The sequence below is a fragment of the Acomys minous genome (assembly GCF_964271855.1).
Source record: "Acomys minous genome assembly, chromosome: 19".
Taxonomy (NCBI): domain Eukaryota; kingdom Metazoa; phylum Chordata; class Mammalia; order Rodentia; family Muridae; genus Acomys; species Acomys minous.
This window is the reverse complement of record NC_140499.1, coordinates 36,066,971-36,092,136: the sequence shown is the minus strand read 5'-3', so window position 1 is coordinate 36,092,136 and position 25,166 is coordinate 36,066,971. Positions and strand designations below refer to the sequence as shown.

General features: G+C 41.3%; 2 protein-coding genes across 14 annotated transcripts in view; one reads left to right on the top strand and one right to left on the bottom strand.

The window, feature by feature from the left end:
* IGSF10 (immunoglobulin superfamily member 10) overlaps positions 1-8,147 on the top strand; it is a 28,861-nt gene extending 20,714 nt beyond the window's left edge. Inside the window, exons 1-2 of one of the 2 annotated variants that reach the window (XM_084768338.1) lie at positions 3,545-3,739; positions 6,226-8,147. In XM_084768338.1, the coding sequence (XP_084624464.1) occupies positions 6,227-8,134 (1,908 nt within the window). In that variant the 5' untranslated portion in view covers positions 3,545-3,739; position 6,226 and the 3' untranslated portion in view covers positions 8,135-8,147. Of the gene's footprint in view, positions 1-3,544; positions 3,740-6,225 lie in introns of those variants that run through there. The other variant, XM_084768337.1, reaches the window with a different exon arrangement.
* A 15-nt stretch (positions 8,148-8,162) lies between these two features.
* Positions 8,163-25,166, bottom strand: part of MED12L (mediator complex subunit 12L) — a 315,424-nt gene continuing 298,420 nt past the window's right edge. For 6 of the 12 annotated variants that reach the window (XM_084768339.1, XM_084768344.1, XM_084768343.1 and 3 more), the window contains 3 exons: positions 24,840-24,999; positions 21,154-21,249; positions 8,163-13,608 (listed from right to left, as the gene is read on the bottom strand). In XM_084768339.1, the coding sequence (XP_084624465.1) occupies positions 13,441-13,608; positions 21,154-21,249; positions 24,840-24,999 (424 nt within the window). In that variant the 3' untranslated portion in view covers positions 8,163-13,440. The remainder of the gene's footprint in view (positions 13,609-21,153; positions 21,250-24,839; positions 25,000-25,166) is intronic. The other 6 variants (XM_084768345.1, XM_084768350.1, XM_084768348.1 and 3 more) reach the window with 3 other exon arrangements.

Genomic DNA, 25,166 nt, shown 5'->3' with positions numbered 1-25,166 from the left:
AGTTAGCAATTCTTTAACCTTAAGTAAGAGCAGTGGAAGCAGAGGAAATCTAAGAAGAAACACTTTCAGCTCTTTCTACTCAGTGTGATATTTATGGTAGATTTTTTTTCATATATAGGCTTTAATACTTTGAGATAAGTTTCCTTAGTATGTAATTTGTGGGATTCTTATCATAAAAGGGCACTAAACTTCACCAAATTCTTTTCTGAATCTGTAAAGATAATCATTTGGTTTTGTCTTTGATCATGTTGTATTATGTTTACTGATTTGCAAATGTTAAACCATCCCAGCATTCCTGGGGTTAACCCTAACTGATCATGTTCTATGAACATTCTTCAACCCTGAATTCAGTTCACTTGCACTTTCTTGAGAAAATTTGCATTTATGTCCATCATGGATATATGTCTAAACTTTTTTATTGTTGTGTTTTGGTTTAGAATGAGGATAACACTGCCCCTTTAAAAATATGTTGTCAGAGTTCTGGCATTCTATTTATACTTTAAGAAGAAATGCAAGTTAACTCTTTACATGTTCATTATAAATCATCAGTACAGCTGTCAGGTTTTTTTTTATTATATAGAAGACTTTTCATTACTGAGTCAATGTTATTAATGGTTATATTTTCTTGACTAATTTTAGTAGGCTGTACACTTCCAAGAAATTGTCCAGTACTTCTAAGATTCATGTGACTTTGCCATATATATCTGTAGCATCAGTGTTCTCTAGAGGAGTAGAACCAGTAGAGAAGTATATACTGCATGGGAATAGGATTGGCTTACACAGGCCTGGGGAATCTAGCAATGGCTGTCTTCACATTGAGAATGCCAAGAGCCAGTAGCTGCATTGTCCCTGAAGCTGAGTGTCAGAGCCCCAGCCTGGTGCTGAAGGCCTGGTCTTCAGTGCACTTTGCTAGACCAAAGAAGCTGACTTCTGATGTCAGCAAAAGCAGGCACAGCAGAGGAGTTGAGCTCACCAGCAAGAAATACCTTGCTGGTCAAATACCTTCTGACAACTTTTGCTTTGGAGCTTCTTATGTCTCTGGCACTGCTGAAGACATTGTTCACATTTAGAGTGGGGCTTTCCAATTCAATTAATCATGAAAAACCCTCCAGTCATGGCCAGAGCCTAACCTAATCTAGCCAATCTAGATGATCCCTCATAGGTGCACCTACAGACTTGTGTCTTAGGTGATGCTGGACCCTGTCAAGTTGACAATATTAATGATGTAGTTAGTTACAATATTTCCTATTTGGTTTATGGGGTTGTTGCCATTATTATTGTTATTGTTGTTGTTGTTGTTGTTGTTATTATTATTATTATTCTAAGTAAAGATCTAGTGATGGTATTTATCCCTCCTTTTTTTCTAAGTGCACAAATTTCATTTCCATTTTGCATTTTTTGTTTTCAGTTTTTTATTCTGATATATTCCCTTTAATTTGGGTTTGTTTTCCTGAGCCCTTGAAAATGCTGTGTTTTAAATCTGCATAGCTTGCTATAAATTCGTGTCAATATTGATTTTGCTGTACCACAGATTTTGATAGTCTGTTGTATTTTTAATGTTCTTAAATTTCTTTCCCTTTTAGATTTTCAATTACCCTCTGATCATTTAGGGCATGTTGTTTCATTTCCATTTATCTATAGCTTTTTTCTTTGCTGAATTTTATTTGTCTGAAAAGAAATACAGTGTAATTTATCAAGGGCTGGGCAGTGGTGGTGCATGCCTTTAACCCCAGCACTGGGGAGACAGAGGCAGGTGGATCTCTGTGAGTTGGTTGCCAGCCTGGTCTACAAAAGGAGTCTAGGACAACCAAGGCTACACACCAAGGTTGTTCTGGCAAGAGATCATATCCAAAGATCTTCTAGGTCTGTGTGATTAGGCGGGAATACAAACATGCCCTTAATCCAGGGAACCTAAAAACAAAAGACAAACAAACAAAAATTATAAAGACTTGCCATATGAGCTCTCCTAGAGAAAATCCTGTGTGCTAATGAGATGATTGTGTGTTACTCAGGTTGGATGAAGTGTCCTAAAAATGAGTGTTAGTTTTTTTCTACAGTGTGTTCCAACTCAGATATTTCTTAGTTTTTCTTTTTTTTTAATCTATTAAGAACATTGGGTATTGCCATTTCTACTACTACTGCATTAGACTTGGTTTTTAGATCTATCTGTGATACCATATCACGTACATATATTAATAGCTGTTATACCATCTTTCTCCTAGTTTCTTTTTGTTGCTCTGACAAACACTATGACCAAAAACAATTTAGGGGAGGAAAGGGTTTGTTTCAGCTTACAAGGTATAGTCCAACACTGAGAGAACTCAGGCTTGGAACCCAAGAACTTGAAGCAACAACATGGTGGGATGCTGCTTGCTGGCCCATCACTGTCTCCTGTTCAGCAAGATTTCTTACACAGCTCAGGCCTAACTACCAAGGGATGGTGCCAACTAGGGAGAACTAGGCCCTCCCTTGTCAGGCAACACGATCTTCCAAAGACATACTCACAGCGCAATGTGGTACGTGGAAATCTGTCAATTGTGACTCGCAGGTATTCAGAACATGGTTGTTCTGGCAAGAGATCACATCCAAAGACCTTCTAGGTCTATGTGATCCAGCTGGAATACAAACATGCCCTTAATCCAGGAGACAGAGGCAAACAGATCAGAGTTCAAGGCTAGCCTTGTATAGAACTAGTATCAGGTAAAGAAAGACAGGTCCAGGTGTGGTGGTACATGACTTTAATCCCAACCAAAGGTAAAAGTTAGTTTGTAGAAGGAGGCACCCATGTTTCAAAGTAAGGTGTAACTGAGTGGCAGAAAAGGCGATGAATCAGACATTTGTCAGAATAGAATATGCCCAACTCTAACGTGAAGAGAGAGGAAAGGGAAGCTACTTAAGAGGCAGTTTTACAGAGAGAGAAGGCAGTGTTTACCAGGACAGGAAGAGAGAGATCGTCTGTAGAGAGAGAACTCAGGTGAAGACTGAACAAGCCAGAAAATGAGAAGCCAGCAGATTAGAGGAGATTGCTGAGTTAGTTTGAGGCCAGGCAGAGCAATCCCAGGCTAAGAGAGGGGTCAGATAAAATAAGTCAGCTGGGAGAAGGGTTTGAGCCAGAACAGCAGAGCTGAACCAGCCAGCTCAGAGCTCAGAACAAGCAAGGGTGAGCAGTAAGTCTCAGAGGCTGAAAACATTCTAGGCCTAGGTTAGATTGTACAGAGGCTAGAAGCTTCCAGAACTAGGCCTAGGTTAGCAGAAGGAGGCAGTAAGCCTCCCAGACAAAAACTGAGCCAGAAGACTAAAAGTTACTTTTACATTCAGGTAATTTTAGTTTTTTTCAAGTTGACAGCTGAGGCAAAGACAATCTTGTCAAATTGATGCTTTGTCTTTTTTGCAACTCTCAGCCTTCCCCTAAGCAGATAAGCTTTTTCTTCCATCACTGTTCTGCAAGTGTTGGTTAATGGAGGATGTTTGTATCATAATACAGTGAGATCATATTTGAGACGTGTCTCTTTAAGTCAGTTGTTTTTTAAGAGGCTGTCTCTGTACCAGTGGCTATAACATGAACCAAGAACTTGAATCAGAAGCATTGACTGCTTTGACAAAGATGCTACATTCTTAGAAGCTCTAAGGTCATTGTGACACACATTAAAATTCCAGTCCAGGTCTCAAATTTGTAAGCAACCTGTCATAGCTCTCTGACCAGACCTGTTGAATCTGAATCTCTGGAAAGAGGAGCCAGGTAATTTGGTCCCATACAGTGCTAACACACGTTAGGGGGCGGACTGTCAAGAACTAACATTTAGGGCTTTAGTTTCTACTATACATGACAATTACGTGAGAAGCCCAATGCCTGGGCCAACACCACATCACTTACGTCAGACATTCTGGTTTTGAAGCACAGGCGCCAAGTAGTTCAGACTATACAATTTGAATTTTTAATAACACAGCCAAATTTGAGAATAAAAGGTTTTGGAACACATTAGGAGATGCTAATAACAGGTGACGGTATGGCACCAGACAAAAGACAGGCTTTCCTGAAACTTCAATTAAGTTCAGTCTAAGGATTTCCTCTATAGAGTAGGAGAAAAACTTGGAGATTAAATGCAAAGTACTTGGTAATTTATTGCATTTGTATGTACATTATGATTTTGCCTTGGTTTCTTTCCAGAGAAAATTTTTCCACACTTGAGATCAACAAAAAGCATACTGTTCCTCTTATATTGTCTCTAGGTAGTACTCACCAGGTTTGAAAATGACTTGAGGCTGCTGACTTGGTTGTCAGTTGTGATCCATTAGAAGGTTTTAAAACATGGTCATTAAGTTTTGGGGGCTGATGTCCCACAACAGATGGAGCAGATGCAGAGACCCAGCCCCCAAACACTATGCAGAACCGGGGGGGGGGGAATCCTGCAGAAGAGGAGGAAAAATTGTAGGAGTCAGAGAGGTCAAGGATGCCACAAGAACATGGCCCACAGAATCAACTAAGCAGGACTCATAAGGGCTCACAGAGACTGAAGCAACACACACAGACCCTGCACGTGTCTGACCCAGGTCCTCTGCATGTGCAGCTTGATGTTCTTGTGGGACCCCCAAAAATGGCGGTGGGGGTGTCTCTTGACTCTTTTGCCTGCACTCCGGACCCTTTTCCTCCTACTGGGTTGTCACATCCAGCTGTGACATGAGGGAAGCTTAACTTGCTTGTTTGTTTTTGTTTCCTAAAGGGAAACAGGAGTTGATCTGGGGGACAGGGGAGGGACTGGGAGTAGTGGAGGGAATGGAAAAACTGCAGTCAGGATGTAATGTATAAAAGAAAGATAAAAGTTAAAATTAAAAACAAAAGAAGTTTTTGAGCCAACTAGATGGCTCATCAGGTAAAGACATGACAGTCCTGATGACCTGATGACCCAGGTGTGTATACACACACACACACACACACACACACACACACACACACACACACACACACACACACACGGCTAACAATGTGGACTGATAAATTAGTTTCATCTGTTTCCCTCATGCTGTCAAAAGGACTGAGGAGCCCTTGATTATGTTCTTAGCACTAAAGCTGGGCTCTTCCATCTGGTGGTCAAATGTGCCAATTACAGGCAATGCAGAGCAGTCCACCGTGAGGGAGCCAATGTGAAAGCCAGTCCTTTTCCAGCTGTCCAGACAGCAAGCGCTTTAGCTCCTGATGAGTGGTAGCTTGGTGTCCTCTGTAGCAGGTAAATGAGAGATTGTTTTCTAGTTAAAATAACAGAAAAGTATCGTTGGGAACTATTTTAACACATACATATGTGGTTTTGTTTCTTCATTAGCAGAAAATGTTAATTATTGTTGATGCATTTTTGTTTTTGTTTTTTATGTATAAAATGTCTAAGAACTGCTGGCTACATTTAGCATCCCTCTTACCAATTAGCTGTTAAAAAATTATATAAAAGAGATTCACTTGGAGTCTGTTTGGGGAACAACACTGTCTTCAGGAAATTATGCCTTGTTACAAAGCTTTTTTAAGCAAGTGACTTAGATAACAATAAGTGACTTAGATCTTCATTGTAACAGTTTAAGAAATTATCCATAAAACTAATGTCATGTATAACACACACACACACACACACACACACGGTAGATACAGTGATCAGCTTGATTGTACCAATGATTTCCATTTTATCTATGTCAAAATTTCATATTAAAAAACTTACATGTACAAATATGTCAGTTGTCTCTTAGTAAAGTTGAAGAGGATTAACATCATATACATAATTCCACTTCTACACAGTATGGCATTCTATAAATGTGTATCAATTTTTAGTCTTTTCACCTGTTTGTGTAAGGTATGCACATGTTCATGTTAGTGTATGCATGTGTGGTGGCCAGAGGTAAATAAATAAATGTCAGGTGTCTTCCTCAATCACTTTCCACCTCACTCTTTTGAGAGTCTTTCATTGAACCTAGAGCTAATCTTGTCAGCTACACTGGGTGTCTAGCAAGCTCCAGGAGCCACCTAGCTCCATGCCTCCTAGAGCTGAGGTTACAGATGTGCAGTGCCACACTGACCTTTCATGAGCACACTGGAAATCCAAACTCAGGCCTTAAGATCGTGGGACGGGAAGCTTACTAACTGAGCCACCCCCCCCCCCCAGCCCCACCTTCAGACCTTAAAAAAGATAACTTCTCCCACTGCAAGCTGTAGCACTCTCACCTCTGTCTCTTTCCCCCCCTTAGAATGGGCAGCCGAATCCAGGTCTATTCAAACGGATCCTTAGTTATCGGATCGGTGACAGAAAAGGATGCTGGTGACTACTTGTGTGTGGCAAGAAACAAAATGGGTGATGATCTGATCCTGATGCATGTCCGCCTAAGGCTTGCACCTGCCAAAATTGAACACAAGCATCATGTGAAGAAGCAAGTTCTCCACGGGAAAGACTTCCAAGTTGACTGCAAGGCTTCTGGCTCCCCTGTGCCTGAGGTGTCCTGGAGTCTGCCTGACGGGACAATGATCAACAATGCGGTACAAGCTGATGATAGTGGCCACAGAACCAAGAGGTACACTCTTTTCCACAATGGAACCTTGTATTTCAACAAAGTTGGGATTGCAGAGGAAGGAGATTATATTTGTTATGCCCAGAACACCTTAGGAAAGGATGAAATGAAAGTCCACCTAACAGTTGTAACGGCCAGCCCACGGATAACGCAAAGCTACAAGTCCAACATGAGGCTCAAGGCTGGAGACACCGCTGTCCTTGACTGTGAAGTCACTGGGGAACCCAAGCCAAATATATTTTGGTTGCTGCCTTCCAACAGAGTTATTTCGTTCTCCAATGACAGGTACACATTTCATGCCAATGGAACTTTATCCATCAATAAAGTGAAGCCGCTTGACTCTGGGGAGTATCTGTGTGTAGCCCGGAACCCGAGTGGGGATGACACTAAAATGTACAAACTGGATGTTGTCTCTAAACCCCCCTTAATCAATGGTCTGTACACAAATAAAACTGTTATTAAAGCCACAGCTGTTTCGCACTCGAAAAAACAACTTCACTGCAGAGCAGATGGGATCCCACCTCCCCAAATCAAGTGGATTATGCCAGACAATATTGTCCTCACAGCTCCATACTACGGAAGCAGAATCACAGTGCATAAAAATGGAACCTTGGAAATCAGGAACATCAGGCTTTCTGATTCAGCCAACTTCATCTGCGTGGCTCGGAACGAAGGAGGGGAGAGCATGCTGGTGGTGATGTTACAAGTCCTGGAAATGCTGAGAAGACCAACTTTCAGAAACCCGTTCAATGAAAAAGTAGTCACTCAAGTTGGCAAGTCCACAGCACTAAACTGCTCGGTGGACGGGAACCCACCACCTGATGTCATCTGGATCTTACCTGATGGCACACAACTTTCTAATAGACCACAGAATTCCCCGTATCTGATAGCAAGCAATGGATCGCTCATCATTTATAAAGCAACTCGGGACAAGTCAGGAAAGTATCGCTGCACAGCTAGAAATAAAGTTGGCTATATCGAGAAACTTGTCCTATTAGAAGTTGGGCAGAAGCCAGTTATTCTGACATATGCCTTAGGGATGGTAAAAAGTGTCAGTGGGGAGTCTCTAGCGCTGCACTGTGTGTCTGACGGAATCCCTAAGCCAAGTGTTAAATGGACTATGCCAAGTGGCCATGTAATAGACAGACCCCAAGTGGATGGAAAATACATATTGCATGAAAATGGTACATTGGTCATCAAAGAAACAACAGTTTACGACAGAGGAAATTATATCTGTAAGGCTCAAAACAGTGTTGGCCAGGCAGTGATTTCTGTTCCAGTGATGATTGTGGCTTACCCTCCTCGAATTATAAACCGCCCACCCAGGCACATGCTCAGGACGAGAGGAGAAGCAATGCAGCTCCACTGTGTGGCCCTGGGAGTCCCCAAGCCAGGAATCACCTGGGAGAGGCCAGGCCAGTCCCTGCTCTCAAAGGCAACAGAAAGAAAAACCCATGGGAGTGAGACGCTTCACCCACAAGGTGCCCTGGTCATTCGGAATCTCCAAACCTCAGATACTGGAGTGTATAAGTGCACAGCCCAGAACCTGCTTGGTACTGATTATGCAACAACTTACGTTCAAGTACTCTGACAGAAAGTAAAACCAATAGTGAACAAAGTCAACATATGAAGAGTTTATTTTTTGGAAGAAGTTTAATCAAAGGCAGCCATAGGCATGTAAATGAATCGGAATACATTTACAGTATTAAATTTACAATGGACATGCAAAAAGAGACTTGTAAGTAAGTGCATTATGAACCGATACCGAGTTTCTATGGATTTCAACACAAACTCTTAACTTAAGGCACTTTGATTTTGCCAACAAATAACAAACATTAAGAGAAACAATCCACTACAAAGTAACAAATGGCTAATGCACCTGAATTTTCAGTGGAGACCATTCAAATCTCACTACCGGTTGCCAGCTGCCTAGTGACCATCTTCTACCAACGGTACAAACATTGCACTCAGAATGGAGACAATGGAAAGGTTAAATTTGCAGACAATGTAAATCTTAATATACAAATATTTTGTCACTGGTTTATAAACATTTTGATAAAACCTATAGAAAACAAGCGCTGAAGTATTTGGATTATGATTATTAGTTTGCCATTTGTTCATACTGAAAATTCCCATTGTTTTAATTCCTGCATTAAAATAAAGAGAAATAAATGCAGGCTAGCTTTCCTGCATGTAAAGAGCAGGCTCATGCTCAGCCATCAGGAAGTGTGGAAAGGATCTATCACATCTGTCCACATCTTTGTCCTCCTGAAAGTGCTTTAGAGGTACAATGAAACTTCTTTATAACTTTAAAACCTAGCTCAGGTACCCACGGTTTGGAGTCATTTCTAAGATTTTCTAAGGAGGAAATTACTCCAAGAATCTAGACCTCTTATATATAATGAAGTTTCACTGCATTTAAATTTTGAATGTTGTTGGGTTTTGTTTTTCGTTTTTTTGTTTTTGTTTTTGTTTTTTTTACAATTTACTGCACTTGTATTACATGTCTAATTCAATGGGGGTATCATGTGGTTAGCCTCTTTTAGTCTAAAGGAAAGGATTTTCAGGTAGGATTTCTCTGGCTTCTGACCAAATATTCATCTATTTATGAACTTTAGGAGCCTTTAAAATAAAACACAAAATCCCTAAGTCTTATTCAGTTAGCTCAGAGCACTAACCTTGTGCCAATCATCTGAGACTTGACTTCACTGTGTCTTCCTGCTTTCTTTTGGGCCCTACTTCACATATGAGCTGACTGCAGTTAGCATAGGTACTCTGGCTGCCAGAGGTCAAATGATATCACTGAAGGGTAATCGCCCTCTACTCCTGGATGAGGACGGCTACATAAAACAAGGAATGCAACCCTATAAGCAATCACCTTACAATACAACACATATGTTAAGGGGTTCTGGTAGCCAGAAATAATGGTTAAGTATACCCAATTCCATTAGATTTCAAGGTCTGATGTTTAATAAGAGCTGGGGGTCTCTGTCTTAAGATAATTTCCTATCTGCAACCCTTCAAGAAAATGACAAGGTTCCGCAATAGGGCTTTTCTTTATGTCCATCTTAACGCCAACCACATGCATTTGCTATGAAAGAAAAAAAGACCTCTCCAAACGTAGAAGTAAGTAGCAGTAAAGATAACAACTAAATGTAAACTTCTGGTGGCTTTCCTTGTAATACACAAGGGAAAACAGCTCTAGTTGTTTCCTCATCTCCCATAGAATCTCAGAACTAGAGGGCCTTAGCATGATTTACCTTCCTCATTTTAACAAACAAAACAGCAACAAAGGAATAACCATAGCTTTCATGTGCAAAATGATTGCTAAATTAACTTCTGCAAAGTGTAAAGTGCATACAGATGCTATGCAATTACAACACTCATTCTTCTGTTTGCAATATTGAGCTACAAAAATATATGGTTCAAACTGAAACCGAAATTTAAACTATCGATAATCATTGAATAATGACCAGAGAGGACAGGATCTGACTCAACTCACTAGGCACAACATTCACACTTCGGTGGTTTTGCCAATGCAGTCATATGGTACATTACTTTGAATAAAACTAGCTTTGTGAATTTGAAGGATGACTCTGGAAAGGAAAGCGAAGCAGCCATATGAGACCACTGAAAGGTACTGCATTGTCTGAAAGCAGGTAGAAGGTTAGCTCAGTGGAAAGAATGGTCTTTCATGTTTGGCAAAGTCTTTTCCAGCCCAGAGTAAACACAAAACAAGCAGGCTGGAGGGATAGAGTTCACAGTGTACAAAGCAGTTCACATGGATGTTGCCATGGCAAAGTAAGCAAACATGTATTTGAGGTCATTTGAATGAGTCAAACTTTGCAATGAGTAACTCACCTAGGAAGGTATAAATTATTTATATAATGATCTGCAAAAGAAATGATCTAAAGTTGTACAAGCTACGTTTGTAAAAAAAAAAAAAAGTAGCTCTACATGGTTTGCTCTTCATAGACAATCTATTCACAGTATGCTTGACTACATTACATGTAAAATCATATGGCAGAAAGAAAATGAACCCAACAAAGAACACGGAGAAATCCCTATGTATGTCTTAAAATGCCCTGCAATTTTCACATTCAAAATTTTATGCATCTAATTCTAAAAAAATATTATATGGAATACTCTTAAGTTACACAAACTGATAATAATTTACTGTATTTTTCACTCTAATAGGAGCAAATTACCACATACTTGAACAAAGTTAAAATAGTTACTATTTCTGTATAATAAATTTGCTGTATAATTTACTTTACTTGTGCTTTTTGCACCGGTTTATAAATACAATATAAGCAATACACAACCAAGACTGACACCAACATTAATAATTAAATTCAAAATTGCAAATACTTACCATACAAAATTAACAGCAAATACACCTTTGATGCATACCAGAGCCTTCTGGACTGTGGGACCAGATTTTCTGGAAACCATGTCAAGTCTGAGCACTGTGGAATCTACGGCCAGCTGTGAGATTTTTTTCCCCTCAAGTTGGCATGAGGCTCTGCCGAACCATAACTGAACAGTTATTATTGTACTAAAACTGGCAGTAAGTTAATGGACTGATTCCACCGTGGTTCTTCGGGCCTCCAGTAGTTATATGTTGTACCTTCATGAAGAATCTGGTTAAAGGTTTTGCCATTGGAACCATATTTGAGTACAGCTACTTCTAAGAGGCTCCCACGTGTCTCAGGGTGGCTCTCGCAGAAGCCCTGAAAGAAGTGAAAGTCCTAAGCAACAATCTGTTTCAGCACCTTTGGACCACAACAAAAGCAAAGCAAAGTTCTCCATAAATGTGAACAAAGTCTATAAAGTGCTTAGGAAATGATCAACATTTCAACTTAAACGTGATGCAAATAAAGTGTTCACTCCATTGTCACAGGTGAGTGAGAAGTGAACGTGTCACACTCCTGCGAGACCTGCCACATCTTTCAAATCAGTAGTTTGGTCCAACACAGGTTAAAAAAAAAAAAAAAATTAACGAAGACATAAATATTTAAACCTACCATAATTCCTTTTTTATGTAAATATGAGATAAAAAAAAAAAAAGCACCAGTTTCAAAAGGTCTGCTACCACACTATCTGGAGTAGGCCGGCATGATCCACATTTTAAAGCCTACTTTGGAGATGATTAAAAACCAAACCACAACTTCTCTACTTATTTAAATGCCTCTGCGTGAAATGTAGCGTAAAATATAGAAAAACATAAATAAATCAAAGACCAAAGGAGACTTCTTATGATGACTACTAAATCTGATATTCTGTGCAAACATAAACTTCATGTCTTCTCTTTCAGATTCAAAAGTGTGAAGGATGCGTACAGGGGGTCACTCCTTGCTGTGGCTGGTTACCTAATCGAAAAACAAAGTGCATAGTTAAGAGATGTGAACTTGTGCTTCAGATAATACATCTTTTTTTTTTTTTCCCAAGGTCCTCTCAGTAACAGCTTCAGGTATGGGCTTACAGATCAACCGGCTAGACCCTGGGGCCAAAAAAAACCACTCGGTGACAGCAACTGCACTCTGGAGAGGGAGGGGCTAAGTCTATGTGAACGTCTCCCGTCTCCCATCTGCCCCAACACAAAGCCTTGGGATTAGAGTGCCTAAAGTGGCCAAGAGCTGTGTTCCAGCCTGTGACAGACAGCAGAGCAGGTAGACACGCTCTTCAGGTCGCTGTGCTATACACAGAACCCCTCAGTGCTGATTTGCCAATCTCAGCCCTCAGAGTATATTCTCTGCAAGAATCTTAACTCTAAAATATAATTACATTTCACTGTTCTAATCACAGATTACTTAATAAAGCATACCTACCAAATAACAGCTAGGGAAAAAAAAATTATTTTACGTGATATAACCAAAACTAAGTGAGACTACATGAAAAGAAAACACACTTATAGTTCAGTTTTGGAGATCAGGCAGGCAGAAAGACAATGCGCACTACCCCTCAGCGACAAACGGATGCCACACCCCTGTTTCACTCTACAACTCAGAAACACTGACTCTGAAAGCCAAGGGGGAACCCTGTCTCCTCCCGCTGCACAGACGGAAAAATGTGACCTGGTCAGTAATGGCCACACGGGCAAAGAACTTGTGTCTCCCAACTCCAGGCCACTGTGTTTTACAAGACAGGCTGCTCACTCCTATTTCTAAAATGACTCTGTCCTAGGAGCCTAGCACAGAGGTGACCTAATTTAAGGGCCTAGGTTGAATTTCCCCTTAATCATTTCTAGCTCTATAAAAACAGCACCTGGGCACAGAGCTCGGGTGGAAGAGCACGTGCCTGGCACACAGGAAGCCCCGGGTTCTAGCCTCACCACCATAAAGCAAAACCAAAACCAAAGAAATGAGTGGAGGAGTTAGCTGTGCTTTGGGTAGGCCACATAGAAGCAATAGGAAAATATTAAATTTAAGGAAAAAAAATAGTGGCTTCTCCAGGCAAAGATAAGTCTAAAACTAACCAAAACCAGTCAAAATAAGATATCTCAGACTAAGCCAAACACGAAAAAAAAAAATCATAGGTATGTATGTACATGTGCATGTATATATGTATGAAACAAAAGTAGTAAAATAAAAAGCAGCTATTGAGCTGGGTGTGGTGGCGCACGCCTTTAATCCCAGCACTCGGGAGGCTGAGGCAGGTGGATCGCTGTGAGTTTGAGGCCATCCTGGTCTACAAAGGGACTCCAGGACGGCCAGGGCCACACAGAGGAAACCCTGTCTCGAAAAACAAAACACAAAACAAAAACCAAAAAAGCAGCTATCAACTTGACAGTGGGGATATCAGAGGGGTTTGTTTAATGGAGGGTAGGTGGGAGGTGAGACAGAAAAAAAAGAGCGGAAGGAAAAGCGATGTAATTCTACTTCAATTAAAATCATTTTAAAAAACGTCTGGGAGAACACAGTGTGATTTCCGAGGAGTCCCGACTGTGCGGGGCTTGTTGCTGCTGATTTGCAGGTACTTACTAGAAAGCTGCTTCTGGAGCTGCCGCACCAGGGCGGCTGTCTGTTGCTGCTGCTGGGTCTGCTGCAAGCCTTGCCTGGGGAACTGCAACGGCAAGAGAGGGATGAATCAGCCACCGTGCTACACCAGGCACGGGCTGCCCTTGGCTTGTCTAATGCACTTTCACATGCTTAAATTAAAGGTGAATCGACCTGTTTTTGTCTGTGGTGTACAGTATACAGCTGGCATTTGTTTGGCACTTATTCGTAAAATCTTGATGAAGAAGTTCATGCTACAGAGGTAGCCTACTTATTTAAAGGTCACTGTCGCCTCACTCTTCACCTCAGGTGTATTCTAACAGCCAGAGTCCCTCTTGTTGGCAAGATGAAAGCTCTCTGGTGTGGAGGGCCACCAACGGATCCTTAGGGTGCAGCAGAACCTGTGAGGTCGAGCATGTGCTGGCATGACCTCCACCCGACAGCCAGTGCAGGCTGAGCTGAGCTGGACACCAGAGCTCTTGGCATTTAGGGAGTTTTCTCCTAGCACTGCGAGAGGGAAACTGGACTACGTACAACACGAGTAACTCTTGCCCCAGCTTCTTTGCATTAAGCTTATGCAAGAAACTGTGCCTGATGTTCCAGAGTAGAGGGGACTGACCAGTGTCTGGGACAAGAAAAATTCTTTTTTTTTTTTTTAAGTAGAATCACCAGTCATATTGTGTCACTTCTGAACCGCAGGTGTCAAGACCGCCATTGAGAAACACTCGGGATGCTCTGGTACAACCTCCCTTAGTCGTATATAAAGAACTAGTCATTTCATATCTATCTCAGTCTGTGCTACATTCACCCATCTACCTGTATGGAACGCAATGAACAGGCGGCTACAGCACCCCAGAGAGCACCCCAGGAGACGGAAGGGTAAGAGGAGGACCAGGCTAGGAAGGAGCACAGTAAAACTTTGTTCTGTTTTGGCCAGCTTCTTCCAAGGTGACTCTCTATTGGCCAAGCAGATCCAAGGCAGGAAGGCCCAGGTCATCCCACCAGGTAACCTGGCTCTCCATCCCTCTTCTACCTCCACTAAGCTTAGAGGGCTGTGCTGGGCCTGCAACACATCTGAGTTGCTTTTCCTTCATCTGCCTCACATCTCTGAGGAGTTTTTCTTTCTTTCTTTTTTTCCCCCCAACACTTCACACTTATTTAGAACAAGACATTTTACTGGTTTAAGATAGTAGCAAATCACTAAGCCCTGCTTCCTTCCATCATATAGCTAATATAACTGAGAGAAGTGATTTTCACACAGAGTCCCCAGGTCAGCAGCAGCAGCAGCAGCAGCAGCACATGGCTGAGGAGTTTTTCAAAAGGCCATTCTCAATGTGAATGCAACATAGCTCTGTCTTCCCTGGACATCCTCTGTATGACCGAACATAGCCCAGAACTGTACGGCGTGTAAGAAATAAAAACACAGAATGCATAACTAATGTGAACTCCAGATAAATGTTGAGTGATTTTTTTATTTCACCTAATTATTTAATATTGCATGTGACAAGTATTGCAATCAGTCCAAGTAGCCTAACGGAAGATTCAGGATAACACTTTTGCTAACTGCTTGCCTGAAATTCAAATTTTACTGAAAAGTCTAATTTAGATGACAGTGCATAAACACGAAGCTGATAAGCCATTTCCAACACCAATTCTCTCCATATACAGCTCTGAGAAAGCAGAAGAACATGAATCATTCCTTCGTATGGAAAATTCAGGAAGGTAAGTGCATTCTTTTTAGTTCAACTGTTTCTATGCTTACATACAATTGTATCTGACAATTCTTAATAGGTGCCAGGCACTACAGTAGGCATTTTAAGTACATATTGCCACACTTAATCCTGATGTGAGGGAAAATATGCTGAGTCTGTCCAAAATGTCTGGGAAAGAGATTTTAGAGTTCAGTGTGTGCAGCAGACTAGCTCTCATCATGTCAGTTAGGGCTGTACTGCTTCCCACGCATACCACATGTCTGCAACCAAGCGTCCACACAGCCCACTCAGATAGGAGACATGGGGAGAGCTGACTGTCTGCTCCGGTCAGCTCCTGATGCTTGCTCCTGCACCTTCAGAGGTACATGAATTTGGGCAATGAGCAAAAAGGACTATGAGCTTTTACTGCTAATATTCTCATGCTACAGATGAGAGTTGTGTCTTTCTTAAAACTATCTTAATTTCGCTTAACGGAGCATATGAATTCCTTGAGGAAAGTCAGTACAATACTTTTTTGGCTGCTTGTCAAAAGTTACAGTGATTATTAACTAATACTGCTGCCAAGTATATTTTTGAAAGGCAAATGCACTACGATAGGACCGTCCCCTAAGGAGCAATGTATTTTAGGTCACCTAGTTAAGGCAGCACAGCATTGGATGAAAGTAAGTGATGTAGCTGCACGGTATGAATATTATTCTCCATAAGTGTTGGAAGTAACATTAAAGAAAAGGCGAATCACATTTGTCAAATGTAGTTAAAAGTAATTTAATCATAGCACATGAACCAAAAAAAAAAAAATGTAGGTTAAGAACTACAATTATGCCAAAGCTTGAGTCACCGCGCACATTTCCCCAGAAAGGGCAGCGTCTACTGTTAGTTTCCTTTCTTCATGGAAGACAAATGACATAGCATGGACACTAAGTTATCGCCACACTTGACTGATGGTCATGGGCTTTTCTTAAATCTTTTACATTCATCTTATAGAAAAGTTTTCTTATGACATCTTGAAGAGGTGACAATTTCTGTCCTAAGGCAGCTTTGACCTTAACAACACTTTATTACAGTGATTACCATGGCCAAAGCTGTTGGTGGTAACTGTGTGCCGTGTCCCACCTGATGCTACTAACTAAAGGAAACTGACAAGGTAACAACCAAAAGACAGCAGACCAAAATCCTGTCATTTGACATTGCTTACATTCAAGCTTTCCACCATGGCCGCCCCAAATTTCTCTATCTTTTGATCTCTGTTAGGGCTTGCTTCAACTGTAGAAGTAGCAAAGCTATAGTACTAAACCCGAGGACCTTTGCTTGTGACCTCACTTGGAGACAGCCTTTTTATAGAAGTAAGCTTCTTATAATGGAATCAACCTAACGCCACACAAATGGTGTTCTCATAAAACTCAAACAGTGAGAATGCCATGTGGAGGTGAAGGATAGCTGGGATACCAAAGTCAGCCAGTGCACAGTGAGGAGAAACTGGAGCAGAAGCAAGGCACAGGCCCTCCCACTCAGCAAGGAGATGGGACCAGGACTGCTGACTCTTGATCTTTCACTTCCTGTCTCCAGAACAGAGAGGAAAACATTACCATTTTTAAGCCATCTAAGTTCATGTACTTTGTACAACAGTCCAAACAAATCAATAAACGTCTGAAGCTCTTCAACCAAAAAGATCTAGCCTAAATTAATTAAAAAAAGAAAAGACCCAGCCACCTCATGCCCCTTTCCATGTGAAGCACTGCACTCAGCCATCTGCTGCCATTCTCAGTCCCCTAGTGGCAAAGAGCATACTTGTACTTCCCAGCACTGGCCTCCACTGAAGGTACCAACTCAGCACTTAGTGAATTCCACTGTAACCACAGGCAGACAGGGAGTGGCAGCACAAGTCACCAGAGGGTGGTCACTGCTACCTACTCCTCCCCAGGAGGAATCCGAGCTCACCTCTCCTTCAAAGACAGGAACTGAATGGAAGGGCAGGCCCCAAATAAGTGTTGGATCTGCTAGAGATGTGCATATGAATAGAAGCCAAGCTGTTTTAAAAATAGTGACCTTTGGTGAATGTAATAAAAAAGGAAATGTTATTTTTTTTCCTTAAAATTTCTGAGGCACTGTGCCCTTAGTAGTAGTGACATATAACACACACACAATTAGTTAAAAGTATTTTTACATTTGTTTTCTATTATGAGAACCAAAAAGGGGTGTAGAATACGTATGAAAATACCTTTAACAATACTATTTTTGAAAGTGGTTAACAGTCTAATTTTTCAACAGTAGAGGATGGTTCAGCAACCAAAAAAACATGACATCATTATCATCATCAGGATCAGCATCAGCATAATTTAAAAGTATATGTACAGCCGGGTATAATGGCACACACCTTTGATCCCAGTTCTGAGGAGGCAGCGGCAAGCATATCTCTGTTGAGTTAGAGGCCAGCCTGGACTAGATAGTGAATTCCAGAACAGCCAGAATGACATAGTGGGAGCCTGTCTCAAAGGGGGAAATGAAGAGATGGCTTAGTTGTTAAAGGCTGGGCTCACAACCAATAAATTAATGAATAGCAGAAGTGCACAAGTGTACTAAATAAAGGATACCTAAGAAAGAATTAGGACAATGATGCGAGTATCTCTCAGCCTTGACCATTCCTGTAGTTTCTAATTCTGAAAGCGAACAGTTAGATCTGAATATTTTAAACTTCCTAGCCCATCCTGAGCAACACACACTCGATTTGGTCCGTGTGCTATAACTCCTGCCTGGAATTACTGATGAGAGACTGCTCTTTATTAAAACAATACTGTGTTTCTTATTGAGAATTTAAAGCCTTCTGCCAAATAGAAAACTAAATAAGACACTACTACAGATTTTCATTACATTTACTATTAATAAAAACTTTTATTTCTCCCCAGCACTCTGGAGGCAGAGGCAGGCGGATCGCTGTGAGTTCGAGGCCAGCCCGGTCTACAAAGTGAGTTGAGGACAGCCAAGGCTACACAGAGAAACCCTGTCTCGGAAAAAAAAAATACTTATTTCTCTTAAATTGCTTTCTCGTGAGCATAATTATGAGAAACAATGTCATCTTCCATGCTCTGAATTATTTGCCCATTCCTTGGCATGTTAGTATGTTAAGCCAGTAGGTGAAACACAATCTATATGATCCAAATACACCAGCACCGCCTTAAAAAAAAATGAGGATTAAATTTGCATGTTCTTTATATGCAATAACTCAGTTAAATATTTACAGAACCAGGATCTAAGTATAAAAATGTCAAGTTCGCTTTGATGCGGTACGCTTTAGCGCAAGCGAAGTCACTGACCTTGCATAACTGTTCCACTGCTTTAGACTACAACTGGGAGGTTTAAAGGAACTCCCCCCTGCCCCCCCCCCCCGGCCACCTATAAATACAGCATTAAGTTTCTTTGATTATCCTACACAAAATAACTACTACATCAAAGGCATTTGGTACTGCCACCCATCAGGAATTATGCAGCAGGAGCCTTGAACAAAGTTAATGCCATACCTTCGGCAAATGTTTGTTTCTCAAATATGGTGGTTTGAATGAAAACGGTCTCCACAGGCTCATATCCATGAGGGCATGAGGCCTGGTGTGGAAGGCAGCGGTTAACTAACATCAAGTGCCGTCCTCCTCGTCACTTCCCTATGGGCACGCTCTGCTCTCAGTGGGCCTGGAGCTCAATGATGGCTAGGCTGATGGGCCAGGGAACTCTAGCATCCCGCTATCTCCCCCTGCCCAGGGCTGGAGTTAGAGGCACGCATGGCTGTGGGAGTGTAGGTGCTGGGTATCTCAGGTCCTCATGCTTTTGTGCCAAGGACTTTTCCAAATGAGCCCCTGCTTCAGCTCTTACGACGGCAGTTACATATTTGTGTTACTGAAGTGTTTAAACTTTGTTCATAAGAAAAAGTAGATTAAATATGAAGAACTATAGATAATTTAAATATAAAAATTTTATTATTTGTGAGAAACATAGCATGTTTATTTCATTACATATCTGACTCAGGAGCTTAAAATATGCTATACTTGTCATATGTTCAATAGTAATTATAGCTCTAAATTTAAAGTTGGTGGTTTTCCTAAAATGGTACTATACATTATTTCCTCATTAGCAATTACTACATGTCGTAAATCACTAGAAAGGTAGAATTATGAGATAGTTACGTCCATTTGCATCACACAGAATACATCTAATATCAAGAGCACTTCAGCACGAGACTCCCCGTCAATGTCAAATGTTCCAAATGCTCAACATGACCTATTTGCAGAAATTTTGGTTTTTCTGTTAAAACAACTTCATAATGCCATCTTGTGACAGAAAGAAAATACAGAGACTAGTGTTAAGTTATGTTTGTCTGACTTAATAACCTATTCAACGGAAAGGATTTTTATTGTTTGATAGTTTGGGGGATCGAACCTAGGTCCTTGCATATGCTAGGTAAGTGCCCCGCCCTGCTGAGCTACATCTTCAGCCTTGGGAGAGGTTTGGTTGATTTTTAAATCAGCAAATTTCATCTGACTATTGCTGTGAAACAACAAGTGCTCAGTAAAGTTGGAAGAAGAATTTTTAAATCAAAGAGTCAGATTCTAGGTTTCAGGTTTAAGACGTGCTTTCCGGAGCTGGAGAGGCGGCTCGGCATTAAGAGCAAACCCTGCGCTTCCACATGACCTGAGTTCAGCTCTCAGCACCCCACACATTTCAGGCAGCTCACAGCTGCACCTAATTATAGTTGCAGTGAATCCAGTGCCTCCTCTGGGCTCTAGATACACTACACCCACAAGCACAAACCAACACTCAGATGCACAACTATATTGCTCATTAAAACCCAAAGAAAAACCTTAAAAACAAACAAACAAACAAACAAACAAATAACCCTTCCTTTGTCTTTGAAACAAGACTTAAAGACAAACAACAAAGGGAAAGTTCTTCCTTTGAATAGAATACCAGGCAATAAAAACAAAACAACAGCTCTTGAAAGTAAGCATTTTTCTCCTTCTACAGTAGAAACGGAGAGAGGCAGTTAGCCAAAGACAACAACAACACTGGTGGGTGAGAATCTCATGAGCAACAGGACAGATTGGATGAAAACATTCCCATACATGAGTTATTACTTAAATAGGAGCAGTTAGTGACTTTACAATGGACAACTGTCAGACACCCCTTGCTCAGGGATCATGGCTATCTTGGGAAGCACCAAGGGGTACGTGCAGCACCTCTGCAGAACATAAACTGGCTGGTGTCATGATTAAGCAGTAAATCATCCTGAGGAAACTTTAAGCAAATAAACAAATACCCCATCATCACTAAGACAAAGAGGGGGGCCCCCTACTGGGCTGATACCAAAGTAGAGTCCTGCATGGGTCCAGGCTTTAACCAAGTAACTCTACTGACCCCTCTAATACGCTGCTTTTCAAATTCTGTGTTGACAGCCACCTGCATTGGTGCTTCCCAGTGGCAGTGAGTGCAGCGACCTACCAGCCTCAGGTATAAGTCACAAAGAAATCACATGTTCCCAGGTAAAGAAGTGTACTATGTATTATGAGCAATGTGGAAATGCTTGTAGAAAATTCTAACTGGACAAAAAGATCTGGTTTCATCATTAAGCTCATATTTTACAAAGTACTTTCTTAACATACACATGAAATCATTTTTTATGGTTTACAGAAAATGTCTTAATATCTCATGATAAGGCTTTCATCCATTCAGTGCTCTACATTTTTTTTTTCCAAAAGGAAAATTTTGTGATTTATTAAAGCAAAACCCTGAAGGAGTTCTAGGGAAATTGGTCAAGTATATTCAGACGATATCACTGTTAAAATTTCATGGCTATGGAGAATGAGGCTGCTTTAAAGGAGAAACCCACATCCTGGTTCCAAAACGCCAGTCCTTACCAAAGGCTGTTGGGGCTGCACTGCTTGGAGACCAAGGGCCTGACTCTGGGGCTGTGAGGACTGCTGGGGCTGGGGGGCCGGCTGAGGCTGCTGCATCTGGAAAGAAAGGAAAAGATTATGAAAGCCCCTTAAAATTGTGGGGCTAAGACATGTCTGAATAGCCTTCACTGATACACATTTTATTTATTGCACTGAAGCAAAATGACAGGTGTGTATCTTCAAAAACTATGATATTAAGGTGATTCTTGCATTGTCTGAACATTGTGTAGCATGCTTAGAAAAACACAGGTGGTAAACACAGGTGGTGTGACGTAGCCAACCACACACCTAGGCTGTATGGTGTACATTGGATAGCTTGTCACTTCTATGGCTATGGTGAACAAAACGGAATTAAGACTGAATTAAGCACATGATAAATGATACAATTTAGAGACAGAGAAAGCACAAGATGCCTAAGGCTGCTGCTGATAAAACTCAGCATACTGCTTGACCATAACCTGTTTCCCTCGAGCATTGATGATTCAACCCAGGACCTCATGCATCCCAGGCAAGTGCTCTAGTGCTCAGGGATCAACACTGAAGATCAACAGTGAAAGGCATTTTTAATACGTGGGCATATATTCTAAAACAAAACAAAACAATACAGAGCACAGGGAATGAGCAGGCACACAGGGGGAGATGATTGTTTCTTAGTACTAAGCATGCCATGCTAACTATTGTGATGCTCTTATCTAACTGCCAGCGGAATATGTTCCTTTACACCAGCAACATCCAAACACAAACTTGCATTGTGCTATGATGATGCTATACTGATAACGAAGGCTATGATGTCATCAGGTAAAAAGGTTTTTAACCTGCATTAAAATCTGACGGGATCACTGTCACATCAGTCCGTCACTGCTGTAAAATGTCATTATGGGAAGCATGATTGGACACTTGTGTCTTCCATCTTTACCTTACCAAACCTTGCTCTTCCTTCAAGTGTAAGAAGACACAGACTTGTTCCTCCAGGAAGCCTTCTCAGACCACCTCAAACTCAAGTTCTCCCCCTTCGCAGCCAGGACTCACTGTCCGGGGACATCTTGTGCACTTTTTGCTTAAGCTTCTTTCACATCCTCTTCCTGTCCTCTCAAAAGCTCCCTCCCTCGCACTGCCAGGTGACACAAGCAGCAGTCTGCCCTATGATATCGGGAAGACCCCTGAGGGCTGTATTTTTATTTTTTTTTTATAGGATATAAACTAGCCCATAGAAATTCCGAGAAAAATTATGAGCATGAAATAAGAGACCATGTGCACACTGTGTTGGCTCAAATCCATGGCTCTTGGAAAATACTTCTAAATCATATAAGAAACAGAATGCATACACTAAGTGAGAAGGCAAAAATAAAAACCAGTTCCTCTCAGTGGCCCTTTAATGACATCATCCGTATATTTCATTTTAACGACCTGACTACATTTTCATCATATGTGGTTTCCCAACTTTGTCCATGTACCATTCCCCAATTACTTGACCATTTTAGAGGGAAAACAATAACTAGCTACTGCCAGACCTGCAATACTTGCAGATTTGGAATCCTAGCAGAGATGCAGACAGGAAGAGCCTCAACATAAACAATGTTGGCTGAGCCTGAAACATTGCAATACGAAGCCACAATTCCCTTGGTTCTCCGCAAAAATGTTCAAAAAAGATGAACTCAACTTCTCAATTGCTGATTTATTTCCTTTATCCCAACAACCAATCATAAAAAAGAAGAATAAATGTAATTCAGATACAGAAACAAATCACATTTCCTTTCTTTATCTCCAGGGAATATATTGTTGATAAAAAAAATATATTATCAGGCATGTGCTAACAGGGAAAGGGGTACATGCTGCCTGTGAGGAAATGATTTATTTGTAACCTGGAAAATGCCCTAGGAGGGCAGAAAGTGGTAAATAAGCAATGCAGAAGGCTTCTTGGTGATTAAAAACTAACAAATCTTCAAACAGAGAATTCAACTAGCTGTCCTGAAAAATATCTCCAAACTTGTATAAAAGTGGCTTAAGAACATGTCAAACTCTATTTTAATAATTATGTTGGTAAACATATTAGAAATAACATGAAACTAGTGTTTTACTTGAATAGTCTTATTAATCCTTGCTTCACAGTTAAAAAGAAGTACTATAATCTATTACTGATGAGAAAACTCAAGAGTAGACTTTTCAAAACCACTTTGGCAACAGCCTCCATACAATGAACAGGACTGTACATTGGTAGGCTACACTCAGCCAAATCAGTTATCATACATTACCAATAATGTATCACAACTTTTAAGACATTTTATCCAAAATGCGGATGTAATAAGAGCCACCTTATAAGCTGAAGCTTGGTCCTACAGAAGGCCTACCTTTCCTTCTCCTTGTCCCCTTGGATACTTTCTTTTCAACTACAATTTTGTAGGTCATACTAGATGCAGACTTCAACGTCACTTGGGCACAATCCTAACGGAAGTGCTTTTAATTCCCAGTAAACAACAGTTCATTATTTTGTTTTCCCTGATCCCACTTAATGATACGTCTTAGAGACTCTTGCATGCCAATCTGAAACTGAATTACATTTAGAGTAGGTTTGTCTGTCCTGCCACTGTGGGAAGGTAGCATAGTTGATTTAAAGCTCTTGATATTTTTGTTTCTATTTAAGGGCTGCGATTTTGTTTGTTCGTTTGTTCTCCTTCTCTCCATCCAGTGCAAAAGGCGAGGCACACTATTTCCTTTGTGTTCCTCTCTGCATCACTGCTTTCTTGCCTGTTCACCTCACAGAGTGTAGACAGTTCTTCCCTGTCCATATCCTGTTGCACTACACTCCACGGCTCCCATAATTCTCTACAGGTACAGAAAATAAAGTTGCACCTCATTCTGGACTGGCGGTGAAGAGTCCTCTTAATAGTCTTACCAAGAAATCTCCAACCCAAAAACCTCACTTGGTAATAATAGAAGACAAATGGCACGGGTTTAACACAATAGCCAGCCTGCCCGCCTTCTTTTCTTTTTTCCCTCGTCCCAGGGCTGGGGATTAAGCCAGGGCCTTGGGTATTCCAGGTAGGTGCTTTATCGATGAGCTACCTCCTCATTCACAATATCACTGGAACAAAGAAACCAGGACCAAGAATGTGCTGGAGGGAGGAGCTGTTTACTGGGAAGTCTCAAGCGTTTATATCAAATAAACCAATGGTAACTCTCTGGACTCCAACACAGAACCCTCCACATTACCTGCTCCCTCCTTCTCCGAGCAGGGCAGAAATGTAGTGAAACACACCACTATGAATCTCAGAGAAATGGCTGAAAGCTGTGGTTGTTCCTATCAATTTCTCCCTCGAGGATATAAAATTTTGCATTCAAATTGTAGGCCCTTAGTCAAGTAGTGACTAGGTAAGCTGAGGCACACACTTAAACTAAGGCATCTCTGTGTCCCCTAAAGCTTTGGGCAATGGATATGGTTCTGAGAAATGGAGTCTCCTGACCACGGCCTGTCAGGTAGAGTGAAAATAGAACTCCTAGATGGAAATACAGTGTACTAGCAAGGCTAATGTCAAACACACAGGGCTCCTTGGTACTTAGCACCTCAACGTAAAGTTTATTTCATTACAATGACACTGCACCTGCACTACCGGAAGCGATGGCATTGCCCTCACCTCCCTGCCCCATACCTGGAGGAGTCTCTGCTGCTGTCGAACTTGCTGCGGCTGTCTGGGCCTCATTGGGTCCTGAGGCAGGGGCACCGAGGGGAGGTTGGGATGTGCGGGAGTCAGCACAGCATCAATTCCCCCGCCCACCAGAGGGCTCTGCTGTAGAGCCTGGTGGTTCAGTCTGGCAAAGAATAATGCAACTTGTGTTCAGGAACCAGGCGTACCATTGCGTACCATTGAAGTGTCAATCAGCGCCTCCAGCATTTTACATACATCCACCAAGAAATAATTCGTGTTCAATAGTCATGTGTACAATGTAAATGGGAAAAGGCCAGAGGATCGGGTAAC